At 58.4% G+C, this 13,275-nt stretch overlaps 1 protein-coding gene across 2 annotated transcripts; it reads left to right on the forward strand.

Annotated features, from left to right (window-relative positions):
* The first annotated feature begins 269 nt into the window (after positions 1-269).
* On the forward strand, positions 270-12,931 carry NOM1 (nucleolar protein with MIF4G domain 1). 2 transcript variants are annotated; one of them, XM_081535465.1, is made up of 11 exons: positions 270-1,236; positions 2,627-2,754; positions 3,320-3,515; positions 5,496-5,819; positions 7,472-7,582; positions 8,246-8,413; positions 8,869-8,990; positions 9,659-9,791; positions 10,175-10,306; positions 11,552-11,661; positions 11,987-12,931. In XM_081535465.1, exons 1-11 carry the CDS (start codon positions 280-282, stop codon positions 12,141-12,143), a joined length of 2,538 nt encoding a protein of 845 aa, XP_081391591.1. In that variant the 5' UTR covers positions 270-279; the 3' UTR covers positions 12,144-12,931. The 2 variants fall into 2 exon arrangements, with proteins under 2 accessions (XP_081391591.1, XP_081391592.1); XM_081535466.1 differs by having other exon boundaries at positions 2,630-2,754.
* Positions 12,932-13,275: the final 344 nt, after the last annotated feature.

Here is a 13,275-nt window from a genome sequence, read left to right on the forward strand (position 1 = left end):
TCTCGGTTCTTCTTTGCAGCAGTAGTCCTCTCGGCTTTTATGTTCGCATAGGGCTCTGATACATGGATACATCGTGGTTTATTTATCTGGTTTACTGTTGATAGACATCAGGGTTGTTTTCTGATCGTGAATAACGCTGCACCGCGCGGCTCCCTGCGCTGCCTGCCTCCCGCCAACAGGGGGCGCCGCCTCGGCCAGCCCCGCGCCGCGCGCCCCGCGCCGCTCCCCGCCCGGAAGTCCCGTTCCGGCCGGAAATCCCGCGTTGGTGCGTCCCCAAAGATGGTGGCGTCCACCGGCGCTACGGTGTCGGCGCGGGCCGGCTTGCGGCGGCGCATGGGCCGCGGGAAGCGCGGAGGCGGTGCGGAGGGGGCCCTGAGGCGGCTGAAGCTAGCCGTGGAGGAGTTCGTGCAGGGGACCGCGGAGGGCGAGTCCCCCGGCGGCCCCGCGGGGCCCCGCGCTGCGGGCCGCGCGCGCCCGGGCGGGAGGAAAAGCCGCCGGGAGCTGAGGAGGGAAAAGCGGCACCTGAGGAAGGTGCGCCGGCTCCAGAGGGCGGCAGGCCCCGCGCAGGACCCCCGCCCGGGCAGCAGCCGCGGAGCCGGGGGAGCAAGTGGCCCCCGGGCGGGGGCGGCGCGGGAGGAGGCCGACCGGCCGTCTGAGGGGCTGCGGCCACCCCCGGCTCCGCCCAAGGCCGCCCCGGCCCGGACCCAGGCCCAGGGCCCGCCCGGCAGGACCAAGACCCCCGCCGCCGCCGTCGCCGCCCGGAAACGGGCGCTCCTGGCGGCCAACGAGGAGGAGGACCGGGAGATCCGAAAGTTGGAGCGGCGCCTCGGCTTGAACAAGCGCAGGAAGAAGGGCGACGGCAGCAGCTCCGTGCCTCTCAGCTTTGCCCGCGACGGGCTCGACTATGTCCTGGAGGCCCTGGGCCCTGGGGAAAGTAGTGGCTTGTGTGAAAGCGGCAGCGAGGCGGAGGAGGGCGCGGACCCGACACCCCCCGGGAGTGAGGTGGACACCGACGCTGAGGACGGATGGGAGGAGCAGGACCTGGACGGGGGCAGCGGGCAGGCGGCAGAGGATGCGCGGAGCGAGGAGGAGGAGGAGGACCAGGACGATGCCGAAGAGGAAGCGCGCGGAGCCCAGGGCACAGCCAAGGAGGAAGGGGGCAGAAAGAGGGTCCGTTTTGCAGAAGATGAAGAGAGGAGTGGAAACCCCTCGGAGGGTGTGCCCACAGACGATCAGGTACCGTCTGCACTATCTCGGTCCTCCGGGATCTCCTTCAGAGGAACGAGGGTTGTGGTTGGGTGTGGGTCTGTCAGGTCAGTACTCCTGCCTGGGGAGTCCCATGGACACAGGAGCCTGAAGGACCACCGTCCGTGGGGTCACAGGGTCGGATACGACTGGGCACACAGCGGATAATAGGGAAGGGAGGAAACATCTCTGGAGACCTTTCCATCCCAGGGTCTGTCCCAGGGACGTGGTGGCCGTCCCCACCGGCTGTCCTCAGGCTCCACACGTGACTCCCCTCCCCCTTGCTTTGCTCCGCCTCTGGTGCATCCTGGGGACAGCTGCAGCACCCCTGCCTGCCCTCACCTAGTCCTTTTCCTGTCCAGCTGCTCCTGCAGTGAGTCCTTCTAAAGCACAAAACTGCTCTCTTAACACTCAGTTGGATGAGGTCTCACACTGACGACCAAGTTCAGAACCCATGGCAGGGCAGACAGGGGCTCGAGGGGTGGCCCCTCGGCCGTTAAAACAGCCTCACTGCACCGTGCGCCTCGTGGAATTGCTTCCTTCTCCACCTCTCACCGGCTCGGCTCAGCGTTCTGCCTCTGCACTTGCTGTGACTTTTGTGTGCAAGGCCTTCCCTCATTTTCTCACTGATGCGTTTATCTGTTAATGTCAAACGTCTCTGGGAACCTTCCCTCCTGAAGGGTGTGATCTCTTTCATTTCTGTCCCTGGTGCTTTCGTGCCTGGTGCTCTGAGCAAGTCCCCAGGTGCTGTCCGTCTCTCTGAGCGCTGTCTTTGTGACTGTTCCCAAGTCTCTTTCACAGCTTGTGGAGGTGTAACTGACATACTAGTGGGTATCTTAAGATTAAGTTTCTTTGGGCATACTTTCTCTGTCTAAGCACAGATCACGCTTTACAAAAAATGTTTCCTAAAGGCTTCGTCACTCAGGTGTCAGGGAGGGTTGGTGATAATGATCTGTAATCCCGTAAGTTGAAAGTCTAGGAAACAGTGAGCAGTAGGTTGATTTTAATTTCATCATGTAAACTTAGATACTAGTTTTGAACAAGTTTGAAGTTTTTCCAGACTTCTTCTCCAACTTGGTGGTGCATGTAATTTCAGCGTTTGTGCGTGGCCGTGCCTGCTGTCGATTGAAGCTGGCAGACTAGTAGGATGTAGGGCCTTTGGGGGCACAAACCGGAGGCGCAGAGCCAGGTCAGCAGGGCTCCAGAGGGAAAGGGAGGTGATGAAATGTAGTGTTGACAGTCACCTAGCGATGGTGTGCTCGTGGAGGGCTGGCGCGGGCACTCAGGAGACAGCGGGTGTTGATTGCGCGGCAGTGGTGACAGCCTGCGCCGTTGCCTGGGGACCCAGCATCTAAGAAGAGTTCATGTCTGTCCTTTCAAGCAGAGTCTTGGTGAAAATGGTGGAAAGTACATCCCACCTCACGTGAGGCAAGTGGAGGAGACAGAGGACGCCCAGAAAAAGGAAGAGCTGGAAAGGCTCAAGAAACAGGTCAAAGGTCTGATCAACAGGTAACCTCGAGACGCTGCGTGCTGTCCCTTGAAGAGACTGTCTTCTGACAGTGGAGGAGCGATTCTGGGAGCTAGCCAAAGCCTGGGATGCTTTTTTTAGCTAAAGTAGTTTTCTCACAGAAGCATTGCGTATACATCCTCCCATCCCCACCCAGTACAGCTGTTTTTCCACATCAGGAAATAAAGGTGTTTATGCCAGCTGAAAATGGGAAAGTCGGAATTCTCCCAGCAGTACATGTGGATGTGTTCGGGGTGGTTCCCTGCATCTGCCTGGGGATCCTGAGCCAGGGTGGCAGCAGGGTGTCCTTGTCACGGTCTCTCTGGTCTTGACGGGGATCCTGCGTGTGCTTCACTGGGGCCGCGTCTCCGCTGGAAGGAGAGCAGTTAGGTTATTTGCGGGTCCCAGAGGATTGTGTGTCCTCTGCATACGCGCTGGGTTTGGGGCTTGCCTGGGTCAAATGCATACACAGAATAGGACCTGCTGGTATATTAGTAACTTTTTCCCTTTTCTTAAATTGACCCAAAAACAGCGGTCCTGTCGCTCTGTCTTTCCACCGGTCTGCAGGCTGAGCGAGCCGAACCTGGCCTCCATCAGCAGCCAGCTGGAGGAGCTGTACATGGGCCACAGCAGGAAGGACATGAACAACACGCTGACTGCCGCCGTGCTGAGCGCCTGCGCCCCAGACGCAGCCATGCCCGCCCGGCTGCTCATGGAGCACGTCCTCCTGGTCAGCATCCTGCACCGCACGATTGGCCTCGAGGTAAGGCTGCCGCGCCGCTGGGGGCCGTCCAGGCGCCTCTCGCTTCAGTGGCCGCCGGCTGGTGCAGCCCGGCCCACCCTGTCTGTGCGTCTCACTCCAGGCCACGCTTGGTGCCCGCGTGATGTGGACCAGCGGCTGGGCCGGGTCGGTTCTGACTGGTCCTTGTTGGCTGTTAGTCTCTCTCCCTCTGGACCGTACTGTCCAACTTGCCTCTGTCTTCTCTGTGTTCCTGCTGTGACGGTGGCTGTTCCTGGTTCTGAGCACAGGCCTTTGCGTTGGGCGGGAGGCCACCGGAGTATGGGGGAAAACGGCATTAAGTGAGACAGGACAGCGCCTGGGCTTGGAGCGTTGGTTTCCCCCGGGTGGGCCACGGACCTGCCCGTGTCTGGGAAGTGGGGCGTTTGTCAGGATTCGGTGGACGATGTGTCTAAAGTGCCTGGTGCTCGGAGCCCGGCCGCCTCCGCCGCCCCCGGGTTTTTGGTCCCTGCTCAGGGACTCCTGTGTCGGGTCAGGGGGTCCACCACGTCGCGGGTCCTCTTCTTCACCCTTGCATTGACCTTAGCATCCGCTCGCCCAGGGTGGCGGCTTCCAGGGCCTTTGAGGGTGCTCTGATGACAGGACTTTATACTGAGGTGGGGGAGGAAGCAGGGGGGGACGTGAAGGAGGCCTCCTTTCCCAGACGACATCTGTTTTCAGAGGAACTTGTTGATCCCTTGGGACCTTACGCGGTACAGGATCTTTTGTCGCCTTCTCTCAGCAGCGGAGCGCCCCTGTGGGTCCGACCCCTGTGCGAGTCCTCGGGGCTCCAGGCAGGTGATGGGCAGGTGTTTATTCAGCCCCGCTTTGCAGGTGCAGACTTTTTCTTGATGTCCGCAGAATTCTGGTCTCTTTTTTCAAGGTCTGTTTGAATGTAGCATAGTGGTCGTTATTGAAAGAGTGTGTTCTCAGGGGTGTCTTCAGTGAAGAGGCTTGAACTGGGTGTTTACGGTTAGACTGTATTCTCAGGTCGTTGGAAACGAGAGGGCTCGTCCAGCCTGTCAGAGCTGCTGGGCAGAGTCCTTGTTCTCCTTCCCGTCGGCTGCCTTTCCCGGAGGCCCCAGCACTGCCTCACTTTGCCATTTGGCAACGACCCGTGTGTGTTCCTGGAAAATCCCATGGACAGAGGAGCCTGGTAGGCTACAGTCCATGGGGTCGCTAGGAGTTGGACACGACTGAGCAACTTCACTTTCACTTTTCCCTTTCATGCACTGGAGAAGGAAATGGCAACCCACTCCAGTGTTCTTGCCTGGAGAATCCCAAGGACAGGGGAGCCTGGTGGGCTGCCGTCTATGGGGTCGCGCAGAGTCGGACACGACTGAAGCAACTTAGCAGCAGCAGCAGCGTGTGTGTTCCCCGCTGCAGTCCGCCCTCACCGGGGATTTAGCACGGCCCCTGCTTTTCCAGCCGCCCACCGGGCGTCCGTGGGTCGGGCTTACTCAGTCCTAAAGCGGCGGTCCCTGCCCACCCTTCCCGCTCCTCCTTGTGGGTTAATGCCCCCACTGGAAGCTCCGTCAGCCCCCGTGACCTAGGTGGTTGATCCTTCCCATCCGTGACTGAGCCGGAGAAGTGAGCCGTGTTAGATAGCATGTTTTTAGAGATGTGGGTGCGTTCTTAGCAGTTTTCACAGCTGTATTTTTCCGAGGAGCCGGAATGGCTGCTGGCCAGACAGGCCCCTCCCTTGGAGGAGGTCTGCGCGCGGGCGCCTGGTTCTGGTCGTGTGCAGTTCGGGCTCCCCTCTGGGAAGCTCTCTGCACTCAGACTCGCCTCGCGTTCTTAAACTTTCTGCCTGTGGGATCTCGTATCCTGCCACCTACGTATTTTATGTTAATTTTTAAAGCACTAATTCTTTTAATACACGTTTAAGCTGAAAGAAGGGCCCCTGTGAATAACGCGCTAACGTGATTCTTGTTTGCAGTCATGTGCTCTCTGCTCTTCGTCCAGGTGGGCGCCCACTTTCTGGAGGCGGTGGTGAGGAGGTTTGATGACGTGTATAAAAGCGGGCGAGACGGGAAGGAGTGTGACAACCTGTTCACCATCATCGCCCATCTGTACAACTTCCACGTGGTACAGTCTCTCCTCATCTTTGACGTTTTGAGGAAACTTGTGGAAACTTTCACAGAAAAAGATATCGAGCTGATCCTGTTAATGCTGAAGACCGTGGGCTTTTCACTGAGGAAGGATGATGCTTTGTCCCTTAAGGAACTGATCACTGAGACGCAGGCCAAAGCCAGCGGAGCGGGTGGCAAGTTCCGGGACCAGACCAGGGTACGCGCCCCTCCGACCTGCTTCCTAACTGCCTGAACGCGGCCTCAGCGCGCGTGTCCCTTCCTTCCTCACGAGCCCTGTGTCTCCTGCCTGATCTGGTGTTGCGGCTTTATCTTCAGTGTGTGAATGAACCTTCTTTACTCTCACAGGCTTAAGAACGTTCAGCTGAGGTTTAGTGAAACTGAACGTTTCAGAGGAGGCTTACTGGGGAGGCCTGTGGCGAGGCGCTTGGGTCAGCGTGCTTGGCCGCCACAGGACCGAGTGCTCCGGGCCTCAGTTTCCCTGTCTGGAAAGTGGAGCCAATCATGACTCCTGCCTCATTTGTGGTCTGCAGACTGAGAGGCATGGAGGAGCCGTGGGGGGCTGGGGGGAGGCAGGGGCCTCATTTGAGGAGCAGGGATGGCCTCCCTGCGGGGAGCGGGCAGGGGCTGGCCTCGGGGCCTTGTGTACCTCCCAGGGGATCGGAACTTTATCCCAGAGGCACGAGGCTCATGATGAGTCTGAGTAGGTAAATGCATGTTTTCATGCTCAGGTCACTTTGGCTACAAAAAAAGAGAAAAGCCACCTTGGGTTAGGGCGATGATCAGCAGAATTGTAGTGGGCGTGAGTCTAGGACTTAGAAGTCCTCAGACTTGGGGGATGGGGAGAGACAGAGGAGTCAGAGGTCACGCCAGGTACCCAGCTTGGGTCCCCAGGTGGGCAGTATGTTGTTGAGAGACACAGACCGGAAAGGAAAACTGGCCCAGTTTTGAAATCCTGCGACGGGGGCCAGGTTCACTGTGAGGAGAGAGGCGGGGGCTGAGCCTTCTGAGGGTCCTGGGGACCACAGAGGTGGGTAAGGTGCCACGTCCGCCACAGAGGGTCTTGGGAGCCGAGCGGGGGTTCCCGACCAACACCCTGCTCCTGGTGTTGGATGCTCAGGGAAAAGGCAGGGGTAAGAGTCAGCTCTTTGCATCAGGTGGCCAAAGTATTGGAGCTTCGGCTCCTTCCAATGAATATTCAGGACTGATCTCCTTTAGGATGGACTGGTTGGATCTCCTTGAAGTCCAAGGGACTCTCGAGTCTTCTCCAGCACCACAGTTCAAAAGCCTCAATTCTTCGGTGCTCAGCCTTCTTTATGGTCCAACTCGCACATCCACATATGACTACTGAGAAAACCATAGCGTTGACTAGACAGACCTTTAGCTTTGACTGTAGGGAGGTCAGCAGACACGTGCATTTAGCTTGCGGCCCGAAGCTGGAGGAGGTGGGCGGGGGTCTGGGCTCGCTGAGGGCTGGGGGGCGTGTGCTGAGCTAAGATGGCCCCGAGTGCTCCATGCACATGGCATGGGGCTTGTGTCTCAGCACTCAGACTGGGGACTCTCCTCAGGGCCTGTGGGGATTCTCACTGCTGTTCCTGCAGCTTTTCTGTAAGTACAGTGTTATTTCCAGCTTAAAAGTTAAAGAAGGAGAAAGGCCAGGAATGGGAAGAACTCGGGGTGGGGAGGGGGGCAGCTGGGGCAGCTGGGAGCCCCGGGCGGGCAGCTGTGCTGCTGTCAACACTGCTGGACGGCGGTCGTGAGCGTGTACGTGACGCTGGTCCCTTCTTTCCCGAGTTGAAGGGTCACTGGTTCCCCCCATTTGAGAGGGTGGCTCTTCCTGCCCCATCTCAGGTCCGCTTCATGCTGGAAACGCTGCTGGCCCTGAAGAACAACGACGTGCGCAAGATCCCAGGCTACGACCCTGAGCCCGTGGAGAGGCTGCGGAAGCTGCAGAGAGGCCTGGTGAGTCCGCCGCCTCCTCCTCCCTGGGGGTGGAGGGGGCCCTCCCTCCCTGGAGGCCTCCTCCTCCTTGGGGGCTCCTCCCCCTCCTCCCTGGGGGGGCCCTCCTCCTCCTCCCCACGCCTAAGCTCCCCGCTGCACACAGCGGATGGGAGCCACAGGTCAGGTGCCCGTCCAGTCGCCGGGGTCCCCAGATGTGGGGGAATCTGCAGGTTTCTGTGCTGAGACCCCCGCTTGTGAGCTGTGGGTGCCCTTGCGCTGAGCCCTCAGCCACACAGAGACTCAACAGGCACGTCCTCTGGCCAGGGTCCCTCCCAGACCAGCGAGGTCAGCCTGGGGTGAGGGCTCGTCTGTTGAAATTCCCTGGGACTTCTCACCGTGGGCCCCTTGGGCGGGTCCCGTCGCCGCATCCCACAGATCACAGGCCTATTGGTAGTGTCCTTATTGCCGGCCGTGGGGCTCTCCTCGGGGCCCCCACGGGACCGCTGTCCTCTGACAGCGTGTCTGGGGGGTGGGCCCAGGAAGCCCACACGCGGCGAGGTCGCCTGTGATGCTGGTGTCCCTCCCTGCGGGCTCAGCATCCCGCGCCAGGAGCGCCCTCGCCCGAGCGGGGAGAGGCCCGGGTGGCGCTCCCATGCTGAGCCGCGGTGGCCTGCTCTCTTACAGGTGCGCGGCGCTGGCGCGGGCACGGACCCCGAGCTCCGAGTGTCCTGGGACAGCGTCCTGAACGCCGAGCACTCCGGGCGCTGGTGGATCGTAGGGTCCGCCTGGAGCGGTGCCCCGATGGTGGACGGTGGTCTGCAGAAGGCTCCGCAGAAGCCACTCGCGGGGACGGTGCGTGGGTGACTGTGTCTGCACTCGGCTGTCCCTGGGGTTATTTGACGATATTACAGAAGTCGCTGTTGTTTTGTAATGTCATGTAATTCCATTTCTGTTACTTCTTTTTAAAGTATCAGAACGTTAGCTAAGAGACTTAGACGCAGACAGGAGTGCGGGGACACTCAACCGTCAGACACTGGCCGCCCTGCCCCTCGCTTACACGGGCAGACCCCCAGACCCGGCGGGTTCCTCCGGGGGGTCTGCTCTGTCTCTTGCTGTTGCAGGGGTGGTGGTCAGCAATGAAGATTCAGCACTCACACGTGTGGATTCACACGTGACTTACAGTTATCCTCGAGGTCAAGCTGCAAGATTACACACATAAGTTTAGAAACTCCGTAACTGTCCTGAACCAAAGGAGAAGTCTCAGTGGCGCGTCTGTGCCATCTGAGCCCTGTTGTCTCTCTTCCCAGGTTAGCGCAAAGATCCTGGAACTCGCCCGCAAGCAGAGAATGAACACCGACGTCAGGAGAAACATATTCTGCACAGTAATGATGAGCGAAGACTTTCTGGACGCGTTCGAGAAGCTCCTGAAGTAAGCCGCGTGTGCGCCTCCTACTTGGCCTCTGAGTCAGGGGCTGGGGTCCCCCCAGCTGACTGACCGCCGGTCGCTCGGACGCAGACAGCTTATGATCTGTCTGATTGGAGGAATCGGGGGACCACCTGGTGGCTCTCGGCGGCCGCTGTTTGTCATGAGTCGCTTAACTCTTCCTGTTCAAGTTGTCTTTCTGACAACACCTCCCGTGTGGCTTCTGTACTCAGCTGTAATCAGGTTTAAAAGCATCTGCATACTTAGACAAAGTACATCTAAAAAGTCTAATATTAGTTTTCCTTTATTTGCTTCAAATTCAGAAAGAAATACAGGGGAAGTATTGCGGGACTGTGCAGACGCCACACTGGGCACTAAAGGGGTGGATCTTACTGTTTCCGGACCCGCCCACACAGGAAACAGCAGGTGCAATGGCAGGGACCGCACTGCTGGCCCGCCGCTAAGGCCCTGTTTCCTGCGGGTCAGTGCCCAACCCAGGCCCGTGTAGGCCCGGGGTCCCCAAGGCCGGGGGTCCAGTCCCGTCCCCCCACCTTCTCCTCTCGGCTTACCTCACCAGACGGCCGGACCGGGGGTGCTCCTGGGAGAGCTGTCTGTCTCGGCCTCCCGACATTCGGCAGGTTGAAGGTTCAGGGCTCGCTGCTTCTGTCCTCCAGGCTGGGGCTTAAAGATCAGCAGGAGAGAGAGATCGTTCATGTCCTGGTGGACTGCTGCCTGCAAGAGAAGACCTACAACCCTTTCTACGCCTTCCTGGCCGGCAAGTTCTGTGCCTACGAGCGCAGGTTTCAGGTGACGGGGCTGGGAGGCCACCTGCCGTCCACTGTCTGACTGTGGGCCCCGAGCCGAGTGCGGTGGGTGGGCTCCCCCGGACCCCCGTCCCCAAGTCCCCTTGCCCTGTCACAGGTGAGGGTGCTGTGACCTGGTTGACCAACAAGGCCTCTTCAGTCTAGTGTCTCTCTGATTTGAGGGATAGCATCTCAAAAGAAAGATGACGTGAAGCGGTTTCAAACTACTGTGTACCCGAAGCCGGTGTAGTTGTTTCTAGCAAGTCTTCATCTTAAGGATATTACATCTAAGTGACTGAGTACAATACCTTTGGATTAGGTTTGTAGTGATTATTCTAAGAATTTGTGGAATTTTAACTGTTTTCCTACTTCTTATTGTTCTATTAGATGACATTCCAGTTCAGCATGTGGGACAAATTTCGAGACCTAGAAAACTTGCCAGCCACTAATTTTGCTAATTTGGTTCATCTGGTGGCCCACTTGTTGAAGACGAAGTCTCTGCCACTCTCCCTCTTAAAGGTGTGTGCGTCGCGTGGAGTAACTCAGGGCGCTGAAGCTGGAAGTTCACTGCCGAGCTTGAGCTGCGTGGGGTCGGGGCACAGACCCCGTGGGAGTCATAGGCCTTGTCTGACGTGACCGTCGCCTCTGAATTCTGGTTCCACGTGTCAGGGGCCTCCCCGCTTCAGAGCTTGTGGTCCTGCAGTGCGTTTTAGGGGGAGAAGTCCCCGTATACGTGAACGTGCAGTCCAGAGGCGAGCTCAGGGCCCAGGGGCCGGTGTGTTGGGTGCCTTAGGAACACACACGTCCTTGGATCCTGACTCACCTGGAAAACGTCCTCATCATCGGCAGACGAGCACGCGGCATCAAGTTGCTGGTAGGCCCGTGACAGCTGCTGGCTCCTCTCCACGGGGCTGGGGGCGCGAGTGCGGGGCCTGCTCACGAGCCTGTCGAGTTACCCTCCTGTGCGTTTGGGGTGGGGGCTTGGATGTCAGCCGCTGCACTGGGCGTGAGGGCCCACAGCCTCGCCCCGCACCCAGCCCGGGGCACGCCTACGGCACAGACCGCTCGGGCTTCCTCGTCGCTGGGGGCTCTCGCCTTCCGCGTGCGCCAGTCTGAGCTCAGAAGGGGCGGCGCATGGCGTGTCCCTCGGCTGCAGTAGGTCCTGGAGTCGCCCCTGGGGCAGGCCGGCCCCTCCTCCCTTCGCAGGGGCTCTGAGTGGGCCTCCGTCTGCGCACTCTTCACCCCGCACAGTTGGTGGTGCCGGGCCACCGGGCTGCGGCTGTCCTTTTAGTTACTTTACTTCGGCATAGGCTTGGAATGTGTCCACACTGATCTCGGCAGCTCCGTGCTCAGATGTTATTGGTGTTGTATAGTGCTCCACTGTATACGTGCACTGTGATTTTTATATGTACAAAGTTGCCCCTCCTGGACCTAGATTCTGGGTGTGTGTGGTTTTAGTTGGCGTAGTTTCTCTGAGGCGTGGAGATGACGGCGCCTGTCTCAGCTGTAGGGAGCCCTGCTTTGCTCGGTGTCCCTCCACCCCTGAACTTGACTGAGCTCTGCTGAGTCCCCCGCCAGTGGGCGCACACCCTGCAACATGGATGAGGGGGCCCAGGGCCGCAGCTGGGCCACTTTATAAAACTGGGAGTAACCTTGGTTAAGGGGGTGGGGATGGGCAGCTGTTCCCTCAGACTGTGTTTAGAAACCATTGAAAAGTTGGCTGAATCAGCGTGACTTTGTTATTGTTTATCCTGACTCTATTAGGTTGTTGAATTCAGTGAATTGGACAAACCCAGAGTCCACTTCTTACGGAAAGTGTTACACACGCTGCTGATGGAGACAGAAGCTGAAGACCTTGGTTTGATTTTTGCAAGGTTTGTTCCCAGCTTTTTTGATAGAAACATATGGAAAAGAAAAGAGAAAGCATTGTCAGTTCTGTTATCTTAGGAAAGCAAGTTTGTCGTGCTTTATGTTGCATTTAGGTACAGCTTTTCAGTTTTAATTTTAATAATGTCTTGTACATTAATTTGGGGAACGGGAGACTTGCCTAATAGCGAACTGAAGATGATTTCTGACTGATAGAATGTGTTCTGCATTGACGATTCTGCTTCAGTGGGAACTAGGCATGTCTCCCTCTCCGGGGTCCCTCCGCCAGAGCACAAGGGCGTCCGGCCGCTGACCGTGTCCCTTCCTCCCCAGGGTGTCGGACAAGCCGGCGCTGGGCCTGCTGCGTGAGGGCCTGAAGCTGTTCATCGGCCACTTCCTGCTGAGGGGCGCCCCGGAGGCCGGAGCCCTGCGGGAGCGGGCTGAGCTGTGCGTGCGGGCCCTGCAGGGGCGCGGGGCCCTCAGGATGTAGTGGGCAGGGCGCAGGGGTGCCCCTGTCTGCAGGGCGTCTCCTTGTACGGCTCACATGAAAGGCGGGTGCAGCTGTGGCGCCAACTGTCGTGTGAAGGACTGTATTTTGCTCCAGGGTAATATTGTATTTGTATTTTAAACCATTCTGAAATAAGTGTATTTATGTCTTCGCGAGGCTGGGCGGACGGGGCGGGCGCTGGGCGGCGAGGAGACGGGGGAGTGGGTGTGCAGTGCCTTATTTTTTCAGGGACGTAATGAGCTCGAGGCTGCAGTCTGATGAGAGAACTTGGTGGTGGTTGTATCTTTTTATATATTGGTTAAAAATTCAGAAGTCGTCCGTTAAACGCGCCTGATGTTGTGTTGATAAGTGAAGTGTCCCGGAGGCCAGTGTCCTGGAAAAGTCGGCAGCTGACTCAAGCCTCGTGGGTGTGGAGGGTGCTCCTGGCTCCTCACCTCGGGATCCCCCGTGGGACGGGACATCTCCCCCAGGAGTGTCACTGACTCCCCACAACTCTCAAGTCCCCACGTGAGCAGGTGGAGCCTGGGCCCACCTGACGCACCGGCTGAGCTGGGCTCTCGGCGTGAACTCACAGGACAGACGCTCCCACGGCGGGGTGCTCACACTGCCCCTGAAGGACAGGGCCCCCTCCCCTCACTGCGCGTGGGCAGAGCACAGACGCGGTAAATGTCTGCGTTGGTGGGTCCGGGTGAGCTTTATACAGATGAAATGTATTTTTGTAACTTTTCCTCAAGTTTTAAATTATTTCAAAATAAAGAACTTTAATAAAATATTCATACTGCAGAATTCATTCTTTCAGGGTCTGAAATACTCTGATGTCTTTTCACGAAAATAATTAAGCTAATTCAGATCACTGTTGCCTCCTCTTTTTTTAAACTTCAGTCTTGGCCGCACTGGGTCCCGTGGCTGCGGGGACGTCTCTCTGGTTGCGGCTGCTCTCCGGTTGCGGGGCGCAGGCCCTCGTTAGGGTGGCATGTCCGGTCACTGCACACAGGCTCCAGGGTGCCTGGGCCTCAGCAGGTGCGGCTCCTGGGCCTCGTTGCTCCGAGGCACGTGAGATCTTCCCAGATCAGGGCTCGAACCCGTGTCTCCTGCACGGGCAGGTGGATTCTTT

Source organism: Giraffa tippelskirchi, chromosome 10 (assembly GCF_054371585.1).
Source record: "Giraffa tippelskirchi isolate mGirTip1 chromosome 10, T2T-mGirTip1v1.2.pri, whole genome shotgun sequence".
Lineage (NCBI taxonomy): Eukaryota > Metazoa > Chordata > Mammalia > Artiodactyla > Giraffidae > Giraffa > Giraffa tippelskirchi.